The sequence below is a fragment of the Vulpes lagopus genome, chromosome 3, assembly GCF_018345385.1.
Source record: "Vulpes lagopus strain Blue_001 chromosome 3, ASM1834538v1, whole genome shotgun sequence".
NCBI classification, from domain to species: Eukaryota; Metazoa; Chordata; class Mammalia; order Carnivora; family Canidae; genus Vulpes; species Vulpes lagopus.
Genome location: NC_054826.1, coordinates 94,860,196 through 94,885,038, shown reverse-complemented (window position 1 = coordinate 94,885,038; position 24,843 = coordinate 94,860,196). Strand labels below are relative to the sequence as shown.

Below are 24,843 nucleotides of genomic sequence, written 5' to 3'. Positions count from 1 at the left end.
AGGTGTCCGAGAGGCGGCGGCCGCGCCGCGAGCCCCGAGCGCACCCCGGCCCGGCCCGCGCCCTCCGCCTCCCGGGCCAGCGGCGGCGGCGGCGGCGGCGGCGGCGGCGGCGGCGGGCGAGCTCGCGGGGCCCGGGCCGCCCCCAGCCCCAGCCCCAGCCCCAGCCCCAGCCCCAGCCCCAGCCCGCCGGCCCCGCCCCCCGCCGAGTGCATGAGGTTGACGCTACTTTGTTGCACCTGGAGGGAAGAACGTATGGGAGAAGAAGGTGCGCGGGGCGCGGGCCGGGCGGGCGGGGGCACGGGAGGGGCCGGGTCTGCCGCGAGGCCGCGCCCCTGCCTCCTTGGGGATGAGCTCGCCCTTCCCGAGCCCGCAGGCCCCTCCCTGACGCGCTCCCCCTCGGTTTCCCCCTCCCGGGCCGTGGCCCCTCCTCCCTTTCGTCCCCGCCCGCCCCGGCCGGCCCCGGCCCCCCTCCGCGTGCTCGGCCCACCCGGGGCTCGCACTGGGGCCCCCTTATCCTGTCTCTAAGCCGGCCGGGAAGAAAGAGGTGCTGGGGAAGCCGCAGCCCTGGTTCCGAGCTCTCTGCCCAGCTCCGTGACCTTGAGTCAGGTGCTACGTGCCAGGCCTCAGTTTACCCACTTTACAATCGGGGGCTGGGTGGTTGCCCCTCGGTACTGATGGTTGGAGGCCCTGATGGGCAGAGCAGAGAGAAGCCTCCTCCAGGGAACCGTCGGCAGTATCCTGGGGCCCCTACCCGCTCTCCCTGCACCAAACCTAGTGCCTGCCATCAGTCTTGGCTGGGAGGGCGACTCTCAGCTTAGTCTCCTCTTCCCCTCCTTTCCCCTTCCTGGAGCCTAAGGATTGGGTTGCAGGACAGTTAAGGGTATGAAGACCCCCAGGACTCCCTCCATGGGGTGGCCTTCCCTAGGTTCCCTGGCAGCCGTCACAGAGGCTCACCTGGTCCAGTGCAGGTCCGGTTTCCGCCAGCCCCTCCAGGCCTGCTCTTTCCTAGGGCTCCTGCCAGCCCTCCTCCCCCAGGCCCCTGAAGGCCTGCTTGGGGCAAGTGCCCATCTCACTATCACCCCTACCTTAGGTCCTTGCGTCCTCGTGAAGGGCCAGGCTGTGACCTGGGAGCCTAACTGTGTGACCAGGCAAGCCTTACCCTCTCCAGGACTCAGTCTCCCCATCTATACAATGGGAAGGAGCAGGTTTGAGGGATCCTCCAGGGCCCACCCAGCTCTGAGGATACCAGATACTAGAATGACTAAGCATGCCTAGTGGCTGGCTTGAGGAGGTGCCAGGCATCCCCAGAGCAGGTGTCTGGAAGTGCCCAGCTCTGCATCCCCAGGCCCTCCTAGGCCAAGGCAGAGCCAAGATTGAGATGAGGCCAGCACCTCTGGGCTTCCTGCCTTTCTGCTCCTTTGGGGTCTTCAGCCCTAGATACACCAGCCCAGCCCTGTCCAGTCCTTGCCCTTTCAAAGCTCCTCTTCCTGGACAGGCAGGGGAAGAAAGGGGCTGTGACAAGAGTGTCACCTGCTGCCTTATCTCTAAGTTCTGCCACTTTCTTTCTCCCTATTGACCTTGCCAGACAGGAGTTGAAGCAGAAGAATGCTGTTGTTGGAGAGTGGACATCTTCTGATCCTCCTCTTCCGTTTACAGACAGGGAAACCAAGGCCCACAGAGGCTTAGTGCCTTAGGCAAGATCTCAGCAAGGCTCTCAGACCTGTGTGCTTTCTTCTTTTGCTAGGCGCAGTGCCTGGGTGCTGCCTGTATATGCACGAGGATGTACAGGTCTACATGGGGTAGGCAGGGCAGGCTGGGCCTGCAACAGATGGCGCCTCCGAAGAATGATTCCTGACTCCCTGTCTTCCTTGCAGGAAGTGAGTTGCCCATGTGTGCGAGCTGCGGCCAGAGGATCTATGATGGCCAGTACCTCCAGGCCCTGAATGCTGACTGGCACGCAGACTGCTTCAGGTAGGGCAGGCTGGCCGGGGTCGGGGTGCCCCCAAGCAAGGCCTGCCAGAGACAAGAGGCTGGGTCAGCAGTCTGGGAGACCTGGCTCTTCCTTTTGCCATCTCTGCTTGTGACTTCCAGCAAGTCCTTGGCCCCCGTTTCCCCATCTCTAAAATGATGCATTTGGATAAGAAGGTCCCCAAAGGCCTTTGGTTTTGTCATTCTAGAGCTCTAAGGAGAGGAAGGGAGAGACCTGCATTTGCACCAGTATCACTGAGTTTACCAGCTCCTAGGCAGGGGGAGGCACTGGAAGGCCATGTGCCTCTGCCTTCTGGGTCCTCATGCTCCAGAGAAGGAAGGGGGATACAGCCCAGGCCCCAGGCTGGTTGTGAACATGCACAGCCCAGTCAGACCAGCCCCTTCTTCCAGAAACCAACTCCAAGCATAAGAGAGTGGGGTCAGGGGTGTGGTCAGGCACATAGGACCCAAAGGTGGCCCAGCAACCCAGCAGGACCATCCTGAGAGGCAGGTGCAGGGCACAGCCTTCAAATTAGCAATAACCAGAACCGGGGTCTCAGAGACGTGAGATTTTTCCACATGGAAAAGTGTGGTGGGAAGAAATTGCAGGCAGTGGGCCTGGCAGGTGCTAAGGGGTGGTGACCAGGCCGGGGCCAGTCAGCAAACAGCAGAGTTGAGGTGGGAAGGCATTGACTGACAGCTAAAGGGGTTTACTTTAGGCAGTGGGAATCTCTGACAGGTTGGTTTTTTTTTGTCTTTCGGAACAATGTCCAACATTTTCTGCAATTTAGTAAGGGCCAGGCACCCTCCTAGGACTCTGGTTTGATATCGCGTTGTCGCCATTCATGGGGACAAGGAGGTTAATGCTCTTGACCAGAGTCACATAGCCAGCAAGTGAAGTGAGCACACAGCGCCCACCCTGGTTGGTGAGGACAGAAGAGAGACAGGCGCCGGGTCCCCCGGGCTCCCAATCAGGAGTTTCCAAGGCCTTCAGGGAGGAAGAGGGCTCTGGGTAGGCAGAGAAAACCATCCACACAGAGACAGAAATGGGAGTAGCTCATTTGGTTGGAAAAGAGCAAACAGAGGAGGCAAGGTTGGGATTAATTTGTGAAAAGGCGCTAAGGCCAAGATAAGGACCTTCCAAGGGCAGCAGGGAGTCAGCTGAGGGTTCACAGCAAGCAGGGGAGGAACGTGGGTGGAAGTGCTATTGAAAAACACCATCCCAGTGGGCAGATGGTGGTGACTTGGCAGGGAAGGGATTGTCACAGTAGTCAGGGATCTGAGCTCATAAGGCCTGACCTAGGACAGTGACTACAAATGGAGAAGAGGGGACAATACTGGCTAGTAGTCGCATTAGCCACTGTTTACTGGGCGCTCTGAACATTACCCTTGACCCTGAATAACACAGGTTTGAACTGCACCAGTCTACTGCAGGTTTTCTACAGCACGATACTGTAAACGTCTTTTCTCTCCTTTACGATTTTCTTAATAACGTTTTCTGTAGCTTAGTTTACCATAAGAATACAGTGGGTATGAAGTATCATGTACACTGTGTGTTAGTTGACTGTTCACGTTACGGGGAAGGTTTCCAGTCAACAGGAGGCCATGAGAAGTTAAGTTTGGGGAACTGAAAGTTACACGTGGATTTGGGATTGTGCGGAGGTTGGTGCCCCTAACTCCTGCATTGTTCAAGGGCCAACTGTATTTCATTAAGTCCTCTCCATAACCCTGTGAGGTACCACTAGTTGTGCCGTTTGCACAGGCTAGAGCTAGGGCTGGAGCCTGTGTTGGCCTTGCTCCAAGTCCTCGCAGAGGTGAAGAGGTGAGGGGTGCAGGATAGCTCGAGCAGCATCTGCAGCCGAGCAGCATCTTGCAGCCGTCTGGGCTTTTGCCCTGGGTGCTGGGGAGGATGGTCGTCCTTCGGCTCTCTTGGAGTTGGGGATCGGGTTGATGATGAGCTGTGCCCAACCACGTTGCCTTGCAGTGCAGCGAGCCATCCCAGGTGGCTGTGCCCAGGCCCAGAGCTGGTGAGGTGGTCTGAGACCCCTCAGACGTGGGGAGGTGGGAGAGGCAGCTCACTTGGGGACACTGGGGCAGTGTGCTGAGATGGTGGGCGGGATTCAGGATGGGTCCCTGAGAGGAATTGGGAAGAACTTTGGGGACCCCTGTGCTGAGGATGCAGAGGGAGGTAAAATCTGGGGAGACATGGGGGAGGGCCAGGAATGCAGCCACAGAAGCCACAGCAGGGAAGCAGGGGGTAGGCAGGATGTACTAACCTAGCTTTGGAGGGGTCCCTGCCCCGCAGCCCACAGCCCAGAGAGGAGGAGGGCCCCAGGTCAGGGCAGTAGGGAGGAGGATGTGCCGCCATCCTGAGTGTGATGGGGGTTCAGGGAAGGCTCCCTCAATGAGAGAGGGCTTCCAGGGATCCACATTCTAGCTTCCACAAGTGCTCCTGACCCAGTGGTGTGTGGTTCTCCCAGGAGCCCCTAAATGTGAGCAAGGCCAACAGTGCCCTTACCCCCAAGTCAGAGGAGTCCCTGCCTGCCCAACCCCCATGGCCACCAGGCTCTGGACTCTTTACTTTCTTTGTCCCTAGGAGCCTCTCAAGTGCCGTGATGTGACACGGGGCTGGCACCAGCCCCTGGGCCCCAAAGTCCTTGCAGTAAGAGCCTTGTAAAAGCACAAGGGCGTGCCTCTGGCACCAGCACTGGGGGTCACCATCACTGCAGGGATCCTTCCCCCGTTCTAGCTATCCTCCCCGGTCATGGCCAGCCAGGCCCAGTGGTCCAAGCTTTGCTCTGTTCCAGCTGCTGTGTGTGGGAGGTTCCTTCCCTTAAGCCAACAGCGCACAAACCCGAGGGCCACTGTAGCTCTGGTGACATCTCCCCAGAGGCCAGGTGGGCTGGCCCCGGGCGAGGAGGGGTGGGCGTGGGGCTGGCACAGGGCTCAGAGCCTGGGCCCTGGGAAGCAGCCACCCGCCCCCTCTGGGGGACCTCTCAGGCGAGGACGACAGACTGTCCTGGAAGTCAACCTCTGTTCCTGTGGGAGCGGCACCCGAAGAAGCAGCTGCTTCGGAGCTTGTTCTATCCCCAGAGAGTCCCCAGCCTCTGGTGCCTTTGTCCAATCAGAGGCCCAGAGGCCCAGGGGCCTGGAGGGCGCTTTCTCAGGTGTGCAGGGCTGAGGGCTGGGGGAGAGTGCAGGCCACCACCTTCCTGCTTTCCTGCCCGCCCCAGAGTGCGCCCAGGGAGGAGGCCCCCCAACTGCTTCCTGTTGTGGCCCTACACCAAGTCCTCCTCACCCATGGCTGCAGCCTTCTCCCCTGCTCTGTGGCCACGCTAGCCCCACCCTCTGCAGCCTCCAATCCTGAGGGCCTGGAGCAGGATGGGGAAGCCACTGGCTGGTCTGGCTGATTGAACTCCTGCGCTGCCCCATGCTGCAAAAGATGCTGGCCCTGAGGAGAAGCCGCTTCCTCAGAGGAGCCAAGTGAGTGCAGAGCCCTTCCCTCCCCACCTGTCCCAGATCTCAGGCAGGACCCCTGGTGTGAGGGCTCCCCAGGGGGCTGGAGGATACTGGATGGGAGGCAGACCTACCTGGGACTGGACTGTTGGGCAGGAGAACTGAAACTCCTTGGTCACCATTGGGGGAAGCAGCAGGCTGACTGCTGCTAAGACTTTTGACCCTCTGGTCTTCCAGTTGCTCTTTCTTCACTCCTGGTATCCAGGGATGTGGCCCTGGGCGAGGGCATCCCTGGGAGCACACAGGGCATCCCTGGGAGCACGGACCGGCAGAGCTTGTCACTGCCCTCCAGTGCAGCATCTCCCTGCCCTCCCCAGGATCCTCCTCTGCTGCCGGAGCCTGGCTCTGTGGTTGCCTGCTCTCCAGGACAGGACGGGTGCCCAGATTGGGGCAAAGACCGTCCTCCAGCGGTTCCTTGGTCTGGCCCTGGGCCATCTCCCAGCACCCTCAGTGCCTGGTGCTCCTGCTGGGGGGCAGCAGCATGCGTGGGGCACCGCTAAGAGTCAGGCCTGCCTGCCTCACCTTCCTCCCCTGGCCTGAGACTGGATATGAGCTTGGGGTGAAGGGATGGACAGCGCCAGGGCTCCTGAGTACCTTCCACACACACAGGTACACCGAAGCCCTGAGTGCCAGAACCAAGCTGCTCTGTGGGCCTGGGCTAGATCCCCAGTGTGAGAGGCAGGCCCAGCGGGAGTGCCCTGGGGCCATCCTGGGATGCTAGGGGTGGGACCTGTTCCAGGTTTAGCGGGAACACTTACATTCTCCCTGGGGTCTAGCATTTGCGGATGCCTGGCATGGGACCTCAGAGAGCCTGAGGGTTGGTGGCAGAGACTGGTGCAGCCAACAAAAGGCTGGCGGTGCTGACTGCGCCGGGGCCTGCGCCGGGGCCGGGCGTGTTGCAGACGGTCTGTGGGAGCACCCCCGCCAGGTGACTGAGTAGGCTTCAAGGAAGTGGTGACCAGGGAGCAGACTACGCTTACCCAGCCCTGGGGTGAGTCAGCGCGGGGTTCTCCAGGGCTGCTGCGGTGAGGAATGTTTGTGCGGGAGTGCAGGGATAGGAGTTTGCAGGCTGGAGTCAGGGATAGGAGTTTGCAGGCTGGAGTCGAGCATTCTCTCCCCGAGCATTCTCTCCCCGAGGAAGGCAGCTGCTCTGGAGCCCCCACCAGCCCACCCACCCAGAGCCAGGCGGGGCCACTTCCTGCAGCCCAGGAGCCAGGAGCCAGGGGGAGACTTCTGCGGGGACATCGCTGTGACCCGATGAGCGTCTGTCTACTCGGTGGAAGGGCAGAGTGAATCACTCACTGGTGGCCCGGGGCGCGCAGGCAGCGGAGGAGCCTCCGCAAGGTCACGGCACCGCGGCCGCCTCTATGCGGAGCCGGCTCCTCTGCTGAGCACCTTCCCGGGCGTCCGTTTAGGGCTCCCCCACATCCTGGCCCGCCGCACACAAGGAGCGGTGAGGTGCACGCCCCCTAAGGGCGCCCTGGCGGGGTAGGGTGGGGGGCGGGCGAGGAAGGGCTGTGCATGACGTCATGGCTCCAGGCCAGTGCTGCTTCCGCTGCCTGCTCCTGCGTCCCACCGCGGTCCCCCGAGGCCCTCCCTCCCCCACTCCCACCTCTCCTCAGGGGAGCTTATCAGACCCCCCCTTCCACGATGCACCCCACCTCGTGCTTCTGAACCCTGGCATTCGGTGCCTTCTCCCCCCAGCTCCCAGCGGCCCCTCCCCTCAGGCTCCCAGACAATGGGGAACTGTCTGGATCCTCTTAAAGGGACAGTGTCCCGCCAACACTCCTGGCTGCCATCCTTTCCTTCCCCTTCATCCCTAGTTCCTTTTTTTTTTTTTTTTTTTAAGATTTTATTTATTCATGAGAGACACAAAGGCAGAGACACAGGCAAAGGGAGAAGCAGGCTGCATGCAGGGAGCCTGATGTGGGACTCCGTCCTGGGACTCCAGGATCATGCCCTGGGCCAAAGGCAGATGCTCAACTGCTGAGCCACCCAGGTGTCCCTATCCCCAGTTCCTAAAGAGCATCAGTGAGTACAGTTAGTGTGAGACCATGTGCTGGCTGCAGAGGTTGAGGGTTCCCTGGCTGCCTGGGTCCCAGGCAGTCTTACTCAGGCCTCAGTCTTTCCTACTCTCCTCTCTGTTGGATCATTTCCCTACTGGGCGTGAGCTCTGAGCCTGGTACCCTGGTCTGTCCCCACATGACCTTGTGCTCAAATAACAGCAGAGCTGAGCACATCCTCTGCTCACAACCGTAGCTCAGATGAACCTATGCACCCAGGACCCTCAGTCAGGCTCTTCAAAGCCCTGCCAGCTCTCTGGCCATTATGCATTTCTGCATTTGCTCATCTGACTTAGCTGAGCTCCTGGTCCCCATCCAACTCACTCGTGGGTGGAAGGAAGCCAAGCATGTAGGTCTAGCTCCTGGCCTGTGGGAGCGGGTCCATCATTTCCCCCCAGCCAGGCCTCTATTGTAGCCCCTCCTGATGGGGCAGGGGGTCCTGGCCTTGATCACTGCACATCTGAGTGTTCTGTGTATGGTGTGACGGCTCTTCTGAGGGAACGTGCAGGCACTGGGGCCCTGATTGAGCTGGAGTTAGCAAGGCTGACCAAGCCCCCTTGTTGGGGCTGTGGCCCCCAAGGGCTGGATGAGGTCTAGGAAACAAGGAGATCCATCTTCACTGATCCTGGTTGATGTCTGCTGAGCCAGATTCCTGCCGTATATCATAGTGGAACAGGGAGTAGTTTTGCTGTACTCTGTGATGCCCATCACATGACCTTGGGCACATCGGAGCCTCCGGAGTTCATCTGCCTCAGGGCGGCCTGTGTGGGTTAAGTAGGGACCAGCATTTGGTAGGTCTCTTCATAGCTCTGCAGGATCACTGCCATCGGCACCAGCCCCACCTGAGTCCTGGGTGCCCAGGTTCCCATCTCCACCCTACACCAGACTTGTGAGCAAGAATAGGTCATTTCCCTTCTCTGCCCATCTTCCTTGTATGACAAGATATGAAGAGCATCTCTCACCCTGGGACTGATGGAATTGGCCAGATGATCTGGTGCTCGGGGTGCAGAACTGTGGTGGGTGGTTGTACAGGCTGTGCACTGCACAAAGGCTTCCAGCTGAGGGGCTGAGGGAGGTGGAAGCCAGCCCTGACTCCACCTGCTAAACCCTGGGCCCCAGCAAAGGCTCCTTCTGCCCAAGGGGTGGGGTGGGGGGGGCAAACATTTTCTGATTCTTCCAGAGGCCCCTGTAGACTGCAGCTAAATCCTAGGCCCCAGTAAAGGCTTCTTCTGCCCAAGGGGTGGGGTGGGGGGAGCAAACCTTTTTCTGATTCTTCCAGAGCCCCCCCGCCCCAGCTGTGGGGAAGGGGGCCGGGCCAGATTGAGTCCCTGGGCCTTTCCCACCCAGGTGTTGTGAATGCAGTGCCTCCCTCTCACACCAATACTACGAGAAGGATGGACAGCTCTTCTGCAAGAGGGACTACTGGGCCCGCTATGGAGAGGCCTGCCACGGGTGCTCGGAGCACATCACCAAGGGGCTGGTCATGGTGAGCGCCCCACCCCACTCACACCCCACAGCCGCTGCTGGCACTCATGCGTCCTCATGGGTTTCCCTCCTCTGGTTCTCTTCTGTTCCTTTTTTCTGGCTCTGACTCCCCCTGCCTTCTGAGCCTGTTGGTCTGTCTATGCGTAGAACCAGCCTTCTAGAGCTGGCCAGCCAGGCCCCCAGAGTTGGTTTGGGGCTGCCTTTCTAAGAGAAGGCCATGGGGAGGAGCTGTGGGGGCTGAAGGATCATCCCTGCCACCCTCCTGCCAGGTGGCTGGGGAGCTGAAATACCACCCCGAGTGCTTCATCTGCCTCACGTGCGGAACTTTCATCGGTGACGGAGACACCTACACGCTGGTGGAGCACTCCAAGCTGTACTGGTGAGCACCCCTGGTCCCCTCCAAGCCTGGGGTCCCACCTCATTCCAGACCTTCCACACCAGGGTCCTTCCCCTTCCTGGGTGGGGCAGTTGTTAATAGAAGGACAGTGACGTGGTCACTGAGAAATGACCCAGGAGTCACAGTGAGAATGCGTCAGATGCCTGCTCTTCCATGTCACTGAGGTGCGGTTCTGGCACAGACCCTGCAAACTTAGGCCAAGTCCCCAACAGGACTGCCCTCACGTCGGACAGCCACCCCAAGTTCGGGGGTTCCCACAACACCTCAAGTTTGATAATTCACTAAACGACTCCAAGAACTCAGGAAAGCCCTATACTTAGGATTATGGGGGTTTTATAAAGCCTACATATCCCTTCGTACGAGGGCCAGCCAACTGTAGTGACACTGAGAGTGGTCAAGTCTGGGAGGATCCCAGGTGCAGAGCTTCCACACATTTTCCCCCACACAATCGGGGCATGTGACACCCCCAGCCATCCTGGCATCACCAGAGTTTTTATTGGGGTTTCATCATATAGGCATCATTGATTGATTCATTGGGTGCACGATTGAACTTATTTTCTAGCCACTCTTGGCCCCACCCCCACTGCCTCCAAGGTCAGACTGGGTCACAGGCACCCCCCCCCAGTCACATAGTTGGCCTTGCCCGCAGCCAGCCCCCATCCTGAGTCCTCGGTTCACACAAGCTCAGGTATGGTCTGAGGGACACTCGGATTCCAAGGATTTAGAGCTACTTTCCCAGAACAAAGACCAGGCAAATTCTTTATTATACAGTGCTGATAAAGCTGGATTCCCAGGCGGCATGGCACAGTCCCAAATGGGCTTTTAATGACTTCCTCCTGAACTGGATTTAGTCACTGGCCTTGTCCTGGCCAGTTTATAGCATGATGGGAGTGGACAAGCCCAGAATGACTGAGCTTTGGCGAGGGGCAAGGCCTGGGCCAGGCACACTCAGTTGCTGCTCCAGGACCATCAGGCAGCTGGGATCCTCCTGCCATGGAAGGGGTGGGTTTTGCAGGGGGGGGGAGTTGGGGGGGTGGGAGTGCTGGGGGGGGGGGTGGGAGTTGGGGGGATGGGAGTGCTGTAAGGGGAAGTGGCGGGGAGAGAGGAGCCTGGGGCCGGGAGATGGGGGGAGTAGTGATGCTGGCAACTACCCTGACACTCTTTTCTTCCCCCTCTTTGGGTCCCTGCCACCCGCGGCCCTTGCAGCGGGCACTGCTACTACCAGACTGTGGTGACCCCCGCCATCGAGCAGGTCCTGCCCGACTCCCCCGGCTCCCGCCTGCCCCACACAGTTACCCTAGTATCCATCCCCGCCTCACCTCATGGCAAACGTGGCCTGTCGGTCTCCATTGACCCCGCCCACTGCCCGCCAGGCTGCAGCACAGAGCACTCCCACACCGTCCGCGTCCAGGGGTGAGTGGCTGGCCAAGGTGGCAGCCTGTGTGGCTGTGGCCATGGGTGCTCTGGGTGGGCGGCTGACACTAGGGCTGGGTGAGCCTTTGGGCGCAGATAGAGAACCCAGCTCTGGGACACCTGGGTGACCCAGCTGGTTGAGCATCTGCCTTCAGCTCAGGTCATGATCCCGGGGTCCTGGGATGGAGCCCCACGGCAGGCTGCCTGCTCAGCGGGGAGCCTGCTTCTCCCTCTCCCTCTGCCACTTTCCACTTTCCCACTTGTCTGCCTGGAGCATGCTTAGGCGCTCTCTCGCTCTCTCTTTTTTCCTCTCTCTCTCAAAAAAAAAAAAAAATGGCCATAGAAAAGAGATCAGTTACTTTCAGGGGGGCATGCAGCTGGTTTCTCAACAGAAACCATGGAAGCTAGAAAGCAGCAGAATAATATATTTGATGCACTGAGCAAAACACCATCAACCTAGGATTCTATCCTTGATGAAAATACCCTTCAAGAAACGGAGAGAAATAAAAACATGTTAGGGCATACAAAACCAACATTTAGTATGAGTAGGTCATGGCTAATGAAGATTCTAAAGGATGTAGAAAAGGTTTTAAATGTGAGAAGAAATGCAGATTAAGGAGCCACCTCCTGTCGCCAGCATGCTATGTGATGCTGAGCAGCCCCTTGTCCTTTCTGGGCTTTAGGGTCTTTGTCTATACACTGAGGGAGTTGGGCACCTTGGAGCCTTCTAAGAATTCTCTTAGGCCTTGATCCACTCCTTGAGTAAAGTAGTTTTAAATGTCCTCCTGAGCGGGCCTGGGAGTCAAGTGCCAGCTTCCAGTGGATCCAGTGAACACTTCTCACATGGCTGTCAGGTCCCAGCACTGTGGTGGGGCCCTCTGGTCAGGAGGGGAGTGATGCTGGGGAAGGATGCGTCTGGCCTTGACCCTGCCTCTGCTCCCCCAACTTGAGCATCAGCCAGGGAGCAGGTGCCTCATATACACAGCAGGCACACAGACTGGTGAGAGAGATGGGGAACTCCCAGACCAGCTGGTCTCAAAACCAGGCCGACTTTTAGAAACAGAATAACCAACGGCACCTCCTCTCCCTGCGTCCCTCACCGGATGAGGGTTCTCACCAGCCAGCATCTACTTTCCCAGCAATTTCGGCATAGACCGTGCCCCTTGGAGAAGCAGCTCAGCCTGCCCAAAGACTGCTGACCAGATTTACTGGTTTGTTTGTTGTTGTTGTTGTTGTTGTTTTAATATTTATTTATTTGACACAAGAGAGCACAAGCCAGGGATGGGGGCAGAGGGAGAGGGAAAAGCAGGTTTCCCGCTGAGCAGGGAGCCCAATGTAGGACTCAGACCTCAGGACCTGGGATCATGACCTGAGCCTCCCCAGGCAGCCCCTCATGAACCTTTTTTTTAAAGTCCCCAGTCTCTTTTCTCTTCCACCTCTCACCCCTTCCCCATCTCAGGGCAAAGACAAAGTAAACATTCCTTAAAAAGCTTTCATGAAGACAAAATGAAAACACAGTAACCAAAATGTTAAAAGAAGCAAGTGAATTTGACAAATTGGCCACTCCATGAGTTAGATTGTGGGTGTCGTCATGTGGCTGGGAGTGGGCAGCAAGCCCCATCCTGCTCACTCTGGAGGAGTGGAAGCCTTCGCCTTATCAGGGCAAGTTTGGGAACCAGGAATTCAGTGGATCCAGACCCTCTTAGGACCCATCTTGTGATGTTTGTCTGCCTGGAACATAGACAGTTGGAAAGCTGTCTATCTTCATGGCAGACACAGCACTCTGTTGAAGGGGAGCCCCTGAGCATCCTGTGTAGAGTAGCAAGTACTTCTTTCCCTGTGGTTTGCCACCCACAGCAGACATCAGTAATCGATTACAGAATTCCTCCTCACCAATCCAGAACTCCAGACTCTATACAGTTGTCTGTCAATCATGCAAAATAGAATTTATTTGCTGCCTCACCCTGATCTGATTCCCGTGGCCTTGGTTCCTGTCAGGGCTCCAGTGGACAGGCAGGCAGGGGTTTGACCACTACTCTGTCCCCACAGAGTGGACCCAGGCTGCATGAGCCCAGATGTGAAGAATTCCATCCACGTGGGAGACCGGATCCTCGAAATCAATGGCACACCCATCCGGAACGTGCCCCTGGATGAGGTATGGGTCCCAGCCTGGCAAGCGGGGATTAGAGGTGGTGCTTTTCCCCTCCTCCCCCCCCCTCCCTCTCCACCACCTTGGACTCACCTGTCCACACTCCTGCTCTCCCCAGATTGATCTGCTGATCCAGGAAACCAGCCGCCTGCTCCAGCTAACTCTTGAGCATGACCCCCATGACACCCCGGGTCACGGGCCAGGGCCTGAGCTCAGCCCCCTGGGCTCCCCAACCCCCACTCCCAGTGGGGAGGTGGGCACCTCTTCCCGGCAGAAGCCTGTCCTGTAAGTCAGCCCCTTGTCGTATTTACTTTCACTGGCATTGGGTTTCAGGGCTTTGGGACCTGCTCGCTGCCCTCAAGGAGGTCTCAGTCTGGTGGGGGAGTCAGCCCTGCAAAGAAGCAGGCCAGTGAAGGTTGCAGAGGGCTAAGAAAGGGGAAGGGTCACGAGACGGGAGAAAGTAGGGGACTGAGCTCCCCTCGCTGGGGTTTATATGGCACTTCTAGAATGGACCAGCGCCCTGGCTCCAAGGAGCAGCCAGCAGGTAGCTCAGGACATGGGAGCATGGAATGTCTTTGGGGAGTGGCGGGTCCCCTAAAGGCTGTTGTGGCAAAGAGATGTGCTTCAGAGAGCACTCTGGTCCCCTGTGCACAAGGGTGCTCAAGGCCAGAGATGGCTCGCAGGCCATGGCAGGGGTCCAGAAGGAGGTACCAGGGGCCCCAGACCCTCTGAAGTGGGGGGAGCACATGGAAGAGACCCAGAGCCAGCCTGGTCCTCACTCCACTTAACCACAGGCCTGCTCAGGACTCCTGGTGAAGAATTTTGCAGGGATACCCTCTGGAGAAACCACTTTTAGTCTAAAAAACAGTGGTGCCAAAGGCCTATATTTCCCCCTCCTGTGTATTTGTCTGGAGCTCGAGCTGTCCTGTGGAGCCACCTACATAGCAGGGTTACAGGCGTCCTGGACAGGACCACACCCTGGGGCCTGGCACCCAAGTCCTGGGAGATAAAGCTTCTGACCTAGGGTCACCAGGCAGAGAAGACCAAGGATAGACAGTCCTACAGAGGGCACCCGCAGGATAACAGGCCTAGGACAGGGCTACGGTCATTGGCATCAGGATGGGGCTTATGGCTTCCCAGGAGAGCTGCCCTGTGCCACCCTCTCCTGGACTGGGGTAGGGGTGCTGCTTGTACATGAACTGTGGATGGGAGCGTGGCAGGCAGGAGGAAGGGGTCCGAGCTGAAGCCTGGTGCCCACCTGCCACCTGTGACACTGAGCACTGTGTGTGTCTCCCCAGGAGGAGCTACAGCATTGACAGGTCTCCGGGTGCTGGCTCACTAAGCTCCCCAGCCTCCCAGCGCAAGGACCTGGGTCGCTCTGAATCCCTCCGTGTGGTCTGCCGGCCGCACCGCATCTTCCGGCCATCGGATCTCATCCATGGGGAGGTGTTGGGCAAAGGCTGCTTCGGCCAAGCCATCAAGGTACAGGATGGGCCTGGGCAGGGGGGGGGGGGGGGGGGGGGGGAGCGGGGTGGGGGTGCGGGGGAGGGGACAGTCTAGGGGAGACCCATCAGTCCTGCCTGCTTCCAGGAACCCAAACCCACAGTGGAAGGAGCACTGGGCTTCCAGACTCCCTGGCCCCTACTCTCCTCCACCTGGGCTTCCCTAAGCTGGTTAGGGGGAGGGAACCTACTAGAGAGAGACCCAGAACTTTATGTGGAGGATGTGGTTGGAAGGTGGGTGGGAAGGCAGCCCGGGATGGCCCAGAAGGCTCCTTCCCCGGGCCGTGCCCTGAGCCTGAAGCCAACCCTCCATGGCCCTTACACTGCGTACCCCCTTCACAGACTCCCTACACTAACATTGAGCCCTTCCTTGGCTCTAATGTTACCTGGCTGTGTCCAGGCTGGAAGGCTCAGTATTATACAGAAGGCACCCATCAGGCCCTGTTCCTGGTCCCCTTCCCAGGGCAGGGGAGTCCCTGGTGGAACCGCCTTTGGGTTTCCAGGAGACCACTCAGCAGAGCAGAGGAAAGGGCTGGTCTCTGGGTCAGGTGGTCACCTGAGCCCCAGCCATCCCTCCTCCTGCTGGGTGACCTTGGGTGCTGTCAGGAAGCCTCCCGAGGTCCCATCTCCTCACGTATGAGGGAGCTGATAAGTCCTGCCCCATGGGGGCAGGGGACATCACCTGAAAGGCCTGTGGAGACCTACAAGCCATGTGCCTCCTTGTCCCCCGGCAGTTCTGGGGTGGGGCTGGGGCCGCCTACCAGGCGGGCAAAGAGCAACTCTGTCAGTACCGAGTCTCCGTGCCTCGGTGTCCCCACACAGGTGACACACCGGGAGACAGGCGAAGTGATGGTGATGAAGGAACTGATCCGGTTTGATGAAGAGACCCAGAGGACGTTCCTCAAGGAGGTCAGTGAGCAGAACTGCCACGCCGCCTCCTCACCAGACCTCTCTGCTGAGGGGGTAGCCAGGCTTCTGGGAGGATGGGTCGCTCCAGCCACATGCTGGAGGGAGAGAAAGTATCTCGCTGGAGGGTGTCCCCCGGCTGGGGGAGGGGGAGCTGGAGTGGGGGGCACAACCCAAGCAGACAGGCACCGTGGTCTGACGGGCAGGGACTCCCACCTGTGAGGTGGCTGGGCCCCTGGTGCCCCAGGAGGAGGGCACAGGGCGGCACAGGGACGAGGAGGCTTGGGCACAGCCCCAGGCCTGGCTTGTGTGCACCCCCACCAGGTAAAGGTCATGAGATGCCTGGAGCACCCTAACGTGCTCAAGTTCATCGGAGTGCTCTACAAGGACAAGAGGCTCAACTTCATCACAGAGTACATCAAGGGGGGTACTCTCCGGGACATCATCAAGAGCATGGTGAGTGCCAACCCAGTCCCCCACCTCTCCCCTCCCCTCCCATGCCCGCCTCTAGCACCAGGGGCCCAGGACAGGCAGCTGCCCTCCAGGCTTCCTCAGCCCCTCAGTGGGGTTTGCCTCTGGTCTCCAAGGCTCTCCAAACCCTGATTCTGAGCCCGACAGGGAGCCATCAACTCCCAGCTAAAGCTCAGGTCCAGAGAGGGTCCCCGCTTCCCAGAGGTTGGAGACACACACAGACTATTTCAGGGTGGCCGTCCTGGGGACCTACTGCCTGGCCCTGCCCTGGCCCAGAGCTGCCAGACTCAGACTTGCCTGCCACAGGGCGCAAGAGCTCAGGAAAGGCACCTTTATTACCTCTTTTTATTAGTAAGTGGGCCTTCTTACTATTTACTATGTTCTGTACAATTCTGAACTCTCTTTAAGGGTTCAGATAAAAATTGCAAATCCAAACCGAGGAAGTATTTGAGGAGGAGCTTGTAGCACTCTGGTGCTCTCGGATGGTGCCGCATCTCAGCGTTCCCCTTGTGCACCCCAGATTCCTCACCACCACCCCCAGGCTGCAGCCCCAGCAGGCTCCTAACAGGTGCAATTTCTCAGAAAGGATTCTATGGTTGAGTGCAGTTTGGGAATGGCGGGCTACACCCACCTGGGCTTCCTCACCATGCTCTGGATCTGTAGCAGCACTCTGCTGTCCCCACCTGCCCAGTGGAGGTCTCTGTGTGGGTGGGGTGAGAGAACCAGGTGTCTCCCCAGATGAGTTGAGGCCAGAGCCCTACTCGCTGGTGCCCTCCCTACAGGTGATCTCATTGGGCCCGTCTATCTCTGCCTACAGAGATACACAAAAGTAGGTTCAGATTTTCTAAAAATCTGAAAGATTGGGATTGTGTTGAAGATAGAGGTTTTTTTCCTCCAAAGAGCTGGATTGGGAGTTGCACAGCAGCATCCCCCACTTTGTGTCTGAAATCACATAGTGGAAAATGATACCTTTTTAAAAAGATTTTATTTATTTATTCATGAGAGAGAGAGAGAGAGAGAGGCAGAGACACAGGCAGAGGGAGAAGCAGGCTCCCTGCGGGGAGCCCGATCCGGGACTCTGAGCCAAAGGCAGACGCTCAACGACTGAGCCACCCAGGCATCCCGGAAAATGATATCTTTGAGCTCTTCACCCCCACCCCTTAGTTGCGGACAGGTGGAGGTACAAAAGAGAATGGGGGGGGGGGTCATTGGATTCTCTGGGACACTTGCTCCCTTGGCGTCTCTCTCCCCCCAACCATTCTGCCATCGCGGCCTCCGTTGGCCCTTCTCTCCCCACTCCCCCAGGACAGCCAGTACCCGTGGACTCAGAGGGTGAGCTTTGCCAAGGATATCGCTTCAGGGATGGTGAGTGGACTTCGGGACCATGGGCTGGGCGATCTGACCCCACTTATAAAAAGATTCTGTCCCACTAACCTAAAACTTTACAAAGAAGTTAGAAACAGAAGCCATGGGGAAGCTCTGGTAAAGAGCAGAGGGGATCAGGTGGGGGTGGGAAGAGTACGCCTCACTCACCAGCTTGGGGCAGGAGGGGAGGTGGAAGCCCTGGGGTGGGGTGGGGAGGTGCCTCAGCACAGCTGCCCCCTGACCTCATGCTCCCTGCCCCCAGGCTTACCTCCACTCCATGAACATTATCCACCGGGACCTGAACTCACACAACTGCCTGGTCCGAGAGGTGAGCAGCCTGGGACCAAGAGGGAGAGAGCGTGGGAGCCCCGCCCTGCACCCCTGGCCTTTCTGGGACAGGGATCTTGCTGGCCGCTTCCGGGCCTCCTCTGACCCGAGCAGAAGCAGCGCCGGGAGGCAGGCTTTGATCGTGGCTCCAGCCCTCTGAGCCGTCAGCACCCCAGGTTGTTAGGAGGCTCTGATGAACGGATGAAGGAGAAAGTGATGGGTCATCCGTAATGGCTTAGGCTCATGTGCCCTGTGTTGCCAGACCTGCCCAGGGCAGAGTGGCCAGGCCTACACCACACGGCAACAGGCAACAACAACCGCGGGCCTGGAGGAGGGCCTGAGCACATGGGCTGGCATGGTCAAGGCCGGCTTCTGAAAGGCCCTGGAGGGGGGTACACTGAAGTGGAGAACTAAGGGGGGGTGGGCAGGGAGCCCAGGGTTTGAAGGGTGGGGATGGAGGGGACCATAGGCTGTCTGCAGGAGGCAGCGAAGGGAGGGGGTGGCTGACGGTGCCCAGCTGGAGAGGGGGTGCACTAGTTTCTTGGGGGCTGCCATCACAAAGAACCATGGGCTGGATGGCTTGGAACAACTGAAGTGTATTCGGAGGGTTTAGGAAACAGAAAGTCCCAAACCAAGGTGTTGATAAGGTTGGCTCTTAGAGGCTCAGAGGGAGAATCTGTCCCGTGCTTCTCTCTCAGCTTCTGGAGGCGCCAGCGCTCCTTGGCGTTCCTTGGCCAGCAGCCACATGATTCCAGCCTCTGCCTGAGTCTTCACTCCGTGTGTCTGTGCATCCTCTTATAAAGACATCAGGCACTGGATTTAGGACCCACCCTGATCTCGTATAACTTCATCTTAACTGGTAGCATCTGCAAAATCCTGTCTCCAAATACAGTCACTTCGAGATTCTCGGACGTGAATTTGGAGGAGGAGACTATTCATCACACTACAGGCAGGTTGAGATCCAGTCCTGGATGAAGAAGTTCTCCAGGCAGGCGTTTGCCAAATGAATTCAGTACAAGAAGTGTTTGAGGTGATAGGAAAAGCACGTGCAAAGGCCAGGCAGTATGACATTCAGGAAGCAATGAGTTGGTCACTGTAGAGTTGGCAGGGTTGATAGGAACTTCCAGGAGGCTGTGGGGGCACGTAGGCTTCAGAAAGCAGTGAGCTGTGAGCACAGAGAGGTGGGCGAGGCTGGATCCCCTGCCTCCCTCCTCCGAGGAGCCTGTCAGGCTGCTCCTGCTGGCGATGGGTGTCACTGCAGGGCTGAGCCAGGGTGGTGTGCCGGGGGTGAGGAGAGGGTGGCCTATCCCGGTTTCCACCCCACAACAGAGGGCATCCGTTGAGCATCTGATGAGGAGTGGAGTGGGCAGGTGGCACCAGGAGCCTGTCTCAATGTGGCCCCTGCTTTTTTGTCTCCACAGAACAAGAACGTGGTGGTGGCTGACTTTGGGCTGGCACGGCTCATGGTAGAAGAGAAGACACAGCCCGGAGGCCTTCGAAGCATCAAGAAGTCAGATCGCAAGAAGCGATACACGGTAGTGGGCAACCCATACTGGATGGCGCCTGAGATGATCAATGGTGAGTGGGCCGGCAGGGCTGCAGGGGCCCCCATCCCTGGCTTCCACCTCCTCCCCTCCGCACCCTCCTTGGGTCCTGTGACTCGTCCGTCTCCCATCGGCTGTAACATATCACCACCCACTTGGCTTAAAAAAACAAATTACCATCTAGTTCTAGTAGGAGTGGGGAGTACAGCGTCTGTCTCACCGGCCTGAAGTCAGGTGTTGGCTGGGCCAAGTTCCTTCTGGAAGCTCAAAGGGAGAACCCATTTCGTTTGTAGCCTACAGTCCTTGGCCCAAGGCCCCTTCCTCCAACAAAGGCGAGGACCCTGGCACCCTCTCTGACATCTGTGTCTATCATCAGGTCTCCTTCCATGCCTGCCCCCCTCTCATTAGGACCTCTGTGGTTGTATCATCCTCTGCCCATGTTCAGATCCTGAACATAATCACACCGTCACGTCTCATGCCAGGCAGTGCCTTCACGGGGCCCAGGGAGCAGGTGGTGGACAGCCTGGCCCACCCAGGATCCTCTCTCCCACTCCATTTCTTTTTCATCAGGCCCATCACACGGTGACCCCCAGATGCCCACACCGTGGACTGTAGGGCCCCTGCCTGGATAGGGGCTGAGCACGCACAGGGTCAGGGCAGGTGGAGCCAGGGGCATCTCGGCGCCAGCCCCAACCCGAGTTTTAACATAGCCACCCGCCTCTCACCCCAATGACTTAACCTGCAAAATGGCGCTAACTCCCTACCTCTCAGGGAGGCTGTGAGGATCAGCTACAGCGTGTAAAACAGTTGGAATCTGCTACGTGAGAGTTGCTGTCCTGGTCGTGTTTAACGTCCTGTAGTCTCCCCATTTCACAGCTGAAGAGCCTGAGGCTCAGGGAGTCTGTGTCAGTCCATGGGGCTGCTGTCAACAGATTGCCACAAACCGGGTGCTTTAAAACCATAGAAACGTATTCTCTCATAGTTCTGGAATCCAGAAGTCTGAAGTCCAGGAGAGCCATGCTTCTTCCAGGAATTGTAGGGGAGAACCCACTCCTTGCTGCTTCTAGCTCCTAGTGGCTGTCCTGGCATTCCCAGGCATGGGGCCACCGCCAGTCCTGTGTCTCTTCCTCCTCACTCTCTCTTAGGACACTTGCAGTGGTGCTTAGAGCCCGTCTAGATAATCCAGGATTATCTCATCTCGAGATCCTTAATGATATCTGCAAAAACCTTTTTTCCAATAAAGTAATTGTCACACATCCCAGGGGTTTGACACGGATGCTTTCCAGGGCCACCATGTGGTCCATGACTTGCCTAGAGTCAAACAGCTGGTCAGTGGCCAAGCTGGGCCTGGAACCACCAGCGCTCTCATCCTTGCCTCTCAAAGGTTTGCTCAGACCTGGTGGGGGTGGTGGGCAGAGCCTAAGCCTCGGTCCCATGGAGGTCGGTGGCCTCTGCCTCCTGATCCAGCCTCACCTGCTGACAGCTGATCTCTTCATCCAGGCCGCAGCTACGATGAGAAGGTGGATGTGTTTTCCTTTGGAATCGTCCTGTGCGAGGTAGGTCCAGGGATGGGTGGCAGTTGGCATCAGGCTGCAGGCTGGAAGTCTGCAGGGGCCCCAGCCCCGAGGGGTGGAGAGGGGAGCTCCTTGGAATGGGACTGCCCACAGCAACCTGTACCCCCAGGAGGGGGTGTGGTGCTCAGGCGATACCAGACCAAGTGTGACCTGCTCTTAAACCTGCCTGGGTAGCGCCCAGCCCCTGAGACCCACCCCCAGCCCCCGCCACCCTGGGTCACTTCTGGGCCTTGTGCTGGACAGATCATTGGGCGGGTGAATGCGGACCCCGACTACCTGCCCCGCACCATGGACTTTGGCCTCAATGTGCGGGGCTTCCTGGACCGTTACTGCCCTCCAAACTGCCCGCCGAGCTTTTTCCCCATAACTGTGCGCTGCTGTGATCTGGACCCCGAGAAGAGGTAAGTGCAGTCGGCGCTCCGCCTGCAGCAGCCCTAGGGGTGGGGCCAGTCTCCAGCGGAGCAGAACCCACCATCCCATCCGCCTGTCACCCCAGGCCCTCCTTCATGAAGCTGGAGCAGTGGCTGGAGACCCTCCGCATGCACTTGGCCAGCCACCTGCCACTGGGCCTGCAGCTGGAAGAACTGGACAGGAGCTTCTGGGAAACCTACCGGCGAGGCGAGAGCGGACTGCCCGCTCACCCTGAGGTCCCCGACTGAGCCCACCCGGCTGCCCCCGTGCCCACCTCTGGAGGACCCACCCTGTACCACACTCCTCTACAGGTCGTGGCCCGGGCGTGGAGCCCCCAGCTGAGCGGCAGGCACCCAGACTCCTCCCCAGCACCGGGCCCTGACTTGCCTTTTCTTAGCCTGTGGGCCGTGGCCCCTGCCCCATCTCTGCCCCTGGCCCCAGAGCTGGCCTGGCTGCACACACGCCGTCACCTCACCCTGCCTTACCTGTCTTGGTGGGGCCACCCCCTCTCGCTTCTCCTTGCATGAGCTGGAGGGCCCGTGTGAGTCCTGCCCCATCCTCCACCCCGCTGCCCCCAGCCATCCTGCGCACACTCCCCGTCTGTGGCTTCTCTGAGGCCAGGCCAGTAGACAGCCTCAGACTGGACCGGTCAGGGCTGGGTTCGTAGGAGGGCACCAAATGAGGGAGAGGCTGCATTCTGGGGTGTGTCACCCCCCCCCGGGGGGTGGTATCTCTGTAATAGCAGGTATTGATAGTTACCCAAACCCCCAAACAGAGAGGTCTGCCTCTGGAGGGTGGGAGTTCCCAGTAGCTAAGCCGCAGGCCTCTCTTGCTTTGGGTCTCTTCATTTCTTTCTCGAAGCCACTTTAGTGAGAAGCAGGTACCAGGCCTCAGGGTGAAGGGAGGGTCTGCTGGGGGAGAGGGGAGCCGGATCCCTGGATCAGCCGGGAGGAGCCACAGAGGGACGCTGGGCAGAGCGGACGAGGCAGGTGTCCACCAGCATCCCAATCCCCAAAGTCCATCTCAGTGCCCCTCCCGGGCTTCTCCCCAGGACGCCCCTCCCCGTGGCCCTCTGTCCTCTGGGTTCTTTCTGTGTAATCTATTTTTTGAGAAGAATTTGTATTATTTTTTCATACGGCTGCAGCAGCTGCTGTCAGAGGGCTTGGGGCTTTATTTTTCTGGCGGGCGGGGGTGGGGGGGCCATTTTGTCACTTTGCCTCAGTTGAGCATCTAGGAAGTATTAAAACTGTGAAGCCTCCTCAGTGCACTTTGAGCCTGGAAAACAATCCAAACAGGCCCGTGGGACTGCGGGTCAGGGAGCGTGGGACATGTCCGCCTCCATCCAGGAATCATGATGTCTAAGGAAGAAAACCTAGACACAGAACAATAAAATAAATTTCATACTCCCCAACCAGGTTCCTGGTTGCCATATATGTCTGGGGCGCAAGGAGCCCGGAACGAGAGTGGCCCTTTGTGACTAGAAGCCTGGTGGGAAGACGAGAGTGGAGGGCAGGTTGGGACCATACGGGTGGGAGCAGCTTTGGGAGCGGGGAGGAGGAGGTGCTAGGGTAGGCACTGCTCTCATGTGATAATAATGTCCTCTCCTTTCTAAAACGTAAGGTCCAGTCAGGAAAACAAATCGCACTGGTTATTTCAAATAGAGGGCATTAAATGCAAGGGAGTTGTTGACATAGTAGCTGAAAGACAGCAGAGGGGTAAAAAGTGACACTGGGACAACCCAGAGATGGGGAATTTCAGGAAGGAGTTACTGCCCCCCAGCAGGGGCATTTAGGGAAAGTGAGGGTGACTTTAGCTATCTGGTGTTGGCATATCAAATCACCCCTTAAATTTGGTGGCTTGAAAAAATAGTGGTTGCTTATGGCTTAAGTCTGTCAATTTGGGAGCAGCTTGGGTGAGTGGTTTTGGTCCAGGTCTCTCCTGAGGTATGGTGGGTGACTTTGGTCCAGTGTCTCTCCTGAGGTAGGGTGGGTGACTTTGGTCCAGGGTCCCTCCTGAGGTTTTGGTCACATACTGTCTGGGCTGCAATCCTTTGAGGATATGACCAGCTGGAGAGTCCATTTCCAAGGACTTTTGTATGTGTCTCCCTCACATGGCTGGCTGCTGACCAGAGGCCTCAGTCCCTGTCAGGGCCTCTCCACCAGGCTCTTTGAGCATCCCTGCTGCATCCTCTAGAGTGAGCATCCCAAAAGAGCCAAGCAGAAGCTCCCGAGCCTTTTATGACCTGGTCTCAGAAGTCACAGCATTACTTCCACCATATTCCAGTGGTCACACAGGCCAACCTAGATTCAGTGTAAGAGCAGGCTACCCAAGGCCAAGCATATCTGTACCAGAAGGGATCACGAGGTCATCTTGGAAGCTGGCTAGGACCTTGGAGGGAGGAGCCCTATGAGACCAAAGCTTGGATTTTTAAAGTGGGGTTGTTTGTTTTTGAGGGGTTCCTGGGTGGCTCAGTCAGTTAAGCATCTGCCTTTGGCTCAGGTCACGATCCCAGAGTCTGGGATCGAGCCCATGTGTCAAGCTCCCTACTTAGCAGAGTCTGCTTCCCCCTCTCGCCCACCCCACTCGTGCTCTCTCTCAAATAAATAATCTTTTTAAAAAATAAAGTTTTAGGGTGAGTGAGTGGCTCAGTCGGTTGGGCATCTGCCTTCAGCTCAGGTCATAATTCCTGGGATCGAGTCCCATGTTGGGCTCCCTGCTCAGTGGGGAGTCTGCTTCTCTCTCTGCCACTCCCCTGCTTGTTCTCTCTCTCTTTCTCTCTCAAAAATAAATATAAATATTTAAAAATAAATGAACTTTTAAGAAATAAAGGTGTTTTTTCGGGGGGGGGGGATTGGAGAGCACACAAGCAGAGGAGGGGCAGAAGGAGAGAGAATCTTAAGCATGTTCACACCCAGTGCAGAGCATGACTCGGGGCTCGATTTCACGATCCTGCGATCATGACCTAAGCCAAAATCAAGCCTAACGCTTAACAGACTGAGCCACCCAGGTGCCCCTGCAGTGCTTGGATCTTTGATGTGTGTTGGCAGGAGGTTGGATCCTAAGCAGTTGATGCTGGAATTTCTAAGAAGGTGGGTGCAGAAATGGTAGTGCTGGAGCCAAAAATCTGCCCCTGCTGACTGTGCAGGAGGGCACAAGAAAGTCCCTTCCCTTTTTGCACTTCCAGGTCTCCCCCAGGTGGCCCCTATTAGCAGGCCAACCTTAACGGGGAAACCGGCTGCCAGGAAAGCCTGGGAAATGTAGTTTTCAGCAGTCCAACAACAGCATCACAGAAAATGGGAGTGGGTTTAGGGCTGAGACAGGGTAACTAGCACAGTCCACCCCATTAGCTACCTGTCACCCATACACATCTTTCTACCATAATAATTATGGTACTCTTAACAACTTCAGGCTACCCCCAACTAGGAGCAAGGATCCTTTGTGCCTAGACACACCCTTCTCTTCCTAAAAGGGAGGGACAGCAGCATGCTAGAGTCATCATACCCATCACTCAGATTCCACTTGCTTGTTCCGTAACTAAAATAGTGAAGTTCACCACCAATATCATCAAAACGTTTACATCAAATAAGGGAAGGGAGGGTAGGTAGCTGATGGACACACAAGCAAAGAAGAAAATATCCAGAGTTGCTGCAGCCCGTACTTGGTTCTGATGTCCTAATTGGTTTTTTAACACTTAAAATGCGACACAATTCACATGCAAGTCACCTACTTCTAAAGTAGTTTCTATGTCTTCA

At 57.7% G+C, this 24,843-nt stretch overlaps 1 protein-coding gene across 4 annotated transcripts; it reads left to right on the top strand.

Annotated features, from left to right (window-relative positions):
* The first annotated feature begins 130 nt into the window (after window positions 1-130).
* Window positions 131-23,639, top strand: LIMK1 (LIM domain kinase 1). Of its 4 annotated transcripts, none has more exons than XM_041750867.1 (16): window positions 131-265; window positions 1,875-1,971; window positions 8,895-9,033; window positions 9,302-9,411; window positions 10,636-10,842; window positions 12,892-12,997; window positions 13,110-13,276; window positions 14,290-14,473; window positions 15,316-15,402; window positions 15,724-15,855; window positions 17,176-17,235; window positions 17,498-17,563; window positions 18,984-19,140; window positions 20,607-20,662; window positions 20,924-21,081; window positions 21,177-23,639. In XM_041750867.1, the coding sequence occupies exons 1-16, from the start codon at window positions 211-213 to the stop codon at window positions 21,337-21,339; spliced, it is 1,944 nt and encodes a 647-aa protein (XP_041606801.1). In that variant the 5' UTR covers window positions 131-210; the 3' UTR covers window positions 21,340-23,639. The 4 variants fall into 4 exon arrangements, with proteins under 4 accessions (XP_041606801.1, XP_041606803.1, XP_041606802.1 ...); XM_041750869.1 differs by lacking the exon at window positions 131-265 and adding an exon at window positions 5,202-5,451; XM_041750868.1 differs by lacking the exons at window positions 131-265; window positions 1,875-1,971 and adding exons at window positions 5,381-5,451; window positions 5,802-6,093.
* Window positions 23,640-24,843: the final 1,204 nt, after the last annotated feature.